At 44.8% G+C, this 3,424-nt stretch overlaps 1 protein-coding gene across 1 annotated transcript; it reads left to right on the top strand.

Annotated features, from left to right (window-relative positions):
- Positions 1-1,198: 1,198 nt before the first annotated feature.
- On the top strand, positions 1,199-2,113 carry LOC101860161 (KRAB-A domain-containing protein 2-like). Its single transcript, XM_005095954.1, has one exon. The coding sequence runs from the start codon at positions 1,199-1,201 to the stop codon at positions 2,111-2,113; it is 915 nt and encodes a 304-aa protein (XP_005096011.1).
- Positions 2,114-3,424: the final 1,311 nt, after the last annotated feature.

Genomic DNA, 3,424 nt, shown 5'->3' on the forward strand with positions numbered 1-3,424 from the left:
CTTTAGAGGGAAGAGGGTTTTATTCTGAGATTCTTGCGATAAGGCAAGTCAGCAGACTTACTTTATGTTTTAAAACCCATTTATCTCATTACTATTACTGATGTCTAAATGTAGATGTCATAGAGGCTCCAAATTATTTTTAAAAATCAGTACCTGCTTAACAACAACGGTGAACAACTTCTCTGTTAAAGAAAGACGGGGTGGGGGTGGAACGAGTTTGAGTCTTCTTTAACACTACGATAGTAGTCTCCAACTGAGATCCCATCGTTTATGATCCCGTCGTATCCCTTAGATTCCGTTGTTATTTTTTTATATTTTTAAAAAAGAAATGAGCCCCCAAAAAGCAACAAATTTTACTACTTATAAGTCACCCCTAAGATCCCACTCTCTAGTCTGAAGTTCTCACATTTTAGATCATGTTTTACGGAACAAAAAACATTCATAGATCATTAACACTTATACATACGATCACATCCCCGCTCTAAATTTCTCGATGAGTGGTACAATGTTCGCTTCAGACTCAGGGGCCTTATCATGAAAGGATCATACCCAGCTAGGTGTGAACTTTTCGTCGCCTTTGATTTCTCCGAGCATCCAACTACAGCTAGGCGTGATCCGGTAGGCAGGGTCAACAGGGCCGCATCAGATGGTGGATCGCATTTTTAAAAAACCCTGTGATTTCATTGGTGCTTCTGTTTCCCTGATCATCTTTCAGGTGTGCACAAGGAGCTTAGAACTGTAAACTCCTTGATATATATATATATATATATATATATATATATGTTACAGTAAGAATACGTACCTAGTGAGTACGCGTAATCACTGAATATTTTAGTGAATACACGCAATCCCCGTTCCACTCCAGGGTTTCACGTAATCACTGAAAGTGAAAGTTCTAGTGATAACACGAAAACCCTAAAATTAGACACGTATCATTTTACGTGTGTTTACTATTGAGCATTCAGTGAATTCACGTAATGGCCCCGCCACTGTACACTGACCAAGTTTGGTGTGCTTGTTTTGAACCACAAATACTCGTAGTTATTTAGTGAGCTTGTTTTGAACCACAAATACTGTCAAGAGCGCCCCACATCTCAACTGACCATGGTGGAAGAGACAGGATGCTGAAAGAACTGCAAAAGAAATAAGCAAACCTTCCAACTAAAGCCGTTGAACTGTTCAAGTCACTCTGTCTAGAATGCCAAAAGAAACGAAAACGGCGGATGACGAAGGGTGTTGTCGTTCGTCCAATACTCACCAAGGAGTTCTCGCCAAGGGTCAGGTGGATCTTATTGACATGCGAAGCATGCAGAGTGGATCCAATAAGAAATGGATGATGGTGTACCAGGACCACTTGACGAAGTTTTGCATCCTTCGAGCCTTGACGTCTAAAAGAGCTGCAGGGGTCGCTTTTCATTTACTGGACATTTTTCTGCTCAATGGTGCACGCGTTATTCTAAAAAGCAACAACAGATCCGAGTTCACTTCACAGGTCATCACAGAGCTGAAGAAAGTTTGGCCAAACCTAAAAATGGTGGATGGTAAGCCTCGCCATCCCCAAAGTCAGGGCTCGGTTGAGCGAGCAAATGGTGATATTAAAGATATGCTCGTGGCTTGGAAGGCTGATAATGACTCACAGGACTGGCTTACGGGCATCAAATTTGTTCACTTCCAGAAAAATAGTTCTCTTCATTCCGGGACAAAGTGCTCTCCATATTCCGCAATGTTTGGCTGTGAAGCTCGTGTTGGACTTACTACTTCGTCTTTGCCGGAGGAAGTGATTGCTCGGATAGAGACTGAAGAAGATTTTCTTGCCGTCAATGAAAATCCTCTCTCTCTCTCCCTAACTGATGGAGCGGCAAACCAGATCCAAACTGCAAGCGACGAAACACCAACAGTTAGTGTGACAGACGGTGTTCTACTTCCAGTCCAACTTGAAAGCACATCAGCACAAGACATCGATCTATCCACAGGACCTTCATTGCCCACAGCAACACCATCAGTCTACGATGTTGACTGTCCTGGTTCTTATGGACAATCGGAAGACCATGTGACGTCTCTCTTACCCTCTCCATCTGACAGTCCTGGTCCCCTGCTAAAAACCTTAGGGTAGAAGAACGCATCAAACAAATAAACATGCATCGTCGTGAAGCAGCCAATGCACGAACTTGTCAAGCAGAAAGAATAGTTAAAAGAAGTGGTGTAGATATGTGAGCTGGTAAACAAGGAGACAACGTTTGTGTGCCAGTTCCACTTGTTGATCGAGGGGGAGTCGATCCTAGACATATTCTTGCTGTCATAATTGACAGACGAGAAGACACAGACCAATAAAGATAGCCGTAAAAACTGGTATTCTCAGTGGTTTGTATTTCGGAAATCTATTCGATCTATGCCCTGAGCGTCTTCTGAACACTTACGACATGAACACCGAAACAATATTTTAACTACATTCGGCGGTGATTTTTCAATTCTATTCAGGTGGACAAAGCTTCACAGGATGCAACTGTGCTGGTGCCAAAAAGTGCTGTTCAAGACGATGTAAATGTCGTAAAGCAGGGCTTCAGTGTAACTCACGCTGTCAATTGTTGTAACAAGTGACGACGTCGATGGATTTTAAGTTTTTAACTGAAAACTGAAACAACAACAACAGCAACAACAATGGTGTCGGCCACTAAAAAAAAATTAAATGCTTTGTTTTGATATTGTGGAGCAGGTGTGTGTGTGTGTGTGTGTGTGTGTGTGTGTGTGTGAGAGAGAGAGGAAGATTGAGAGAGAAAGCGAGAGAGAGTTTTGAGACAAAGAGAGAGAGAAAGACAGAGAGTGAGAAGGAGAAAGAGTAAGACAGATGGATGGACGGATGGGTGGACGGTGGGTAATGGCACCGGGAGCCAGCCCGGGTGTTCGAGAGAGAGAGAGAGAGAGAGAGAGAGAGAGAGAGAGAGAGAGAGAGAGACAGAGAGAGAGAGAGAGACAGAGAGACACAGTGAGAGAGACAGAGAGAGAGACAGACAGACAGAGAGAGAAAGAGAGTGGGAGAGAGAGAGAAAGTAAGACAGATGGATGGACAGAGGGTAACGGCACCAGGAGCCAACCGGCCAAGGGTGGTCTGGTGTTGTCCTCCTCAGGAGCTAGCCGGGGTTGTCTATCTCTCTCTCTCTCTCTGTCGTCAGGCGCCACCACAGAGCAGAGCAGGCGGCCGATCCTCTAGTGCCCCTGGTCTAAGCCGCATTGATTTCCTATCAAACCCAGCCCTGCCTCCCAGACTCGGGGATCCTGATGGATGGCCGGGCGCGGATCGCCTGGACAAGACAATCTTTTCCCCCCCCCCGTGTTGTTGTTGTTGTTTTTTACTTTACGTGAAAGGAAGGAACCGACAGGGGGGATTTCGCCTGCTCTCACACAGAGTGGGGTGGCCGGGAAGAGT

The sequence above is a fragment of the Aplysia californica genome, unplaced genomic scaffold (assembly GCF_000002075.1).
Source record: "Aplysia californica isolate F4 #8 unplaced genomic scaffold, AplCal3.0 scaffold00117, whole genome shotgun sequence".
Classification (NCBI taxonomy): domain Eukaryota; kingdom Metazoa; phylum Mollusca; class Gastropoda; order Aplysiida; family Aplysiidae; genus Aplysia; species Aplysia californica.

Bases quoted from the DNA above. Each gene is read 5' to 3' on its own strand.
- LOC101860161 (XM_005095954.1), top strand. From the start codon at position 1,199: ATGCCAAAAGAAACGAAAACGGCGGATGACGAAGGGTGTTGTCGTTCG.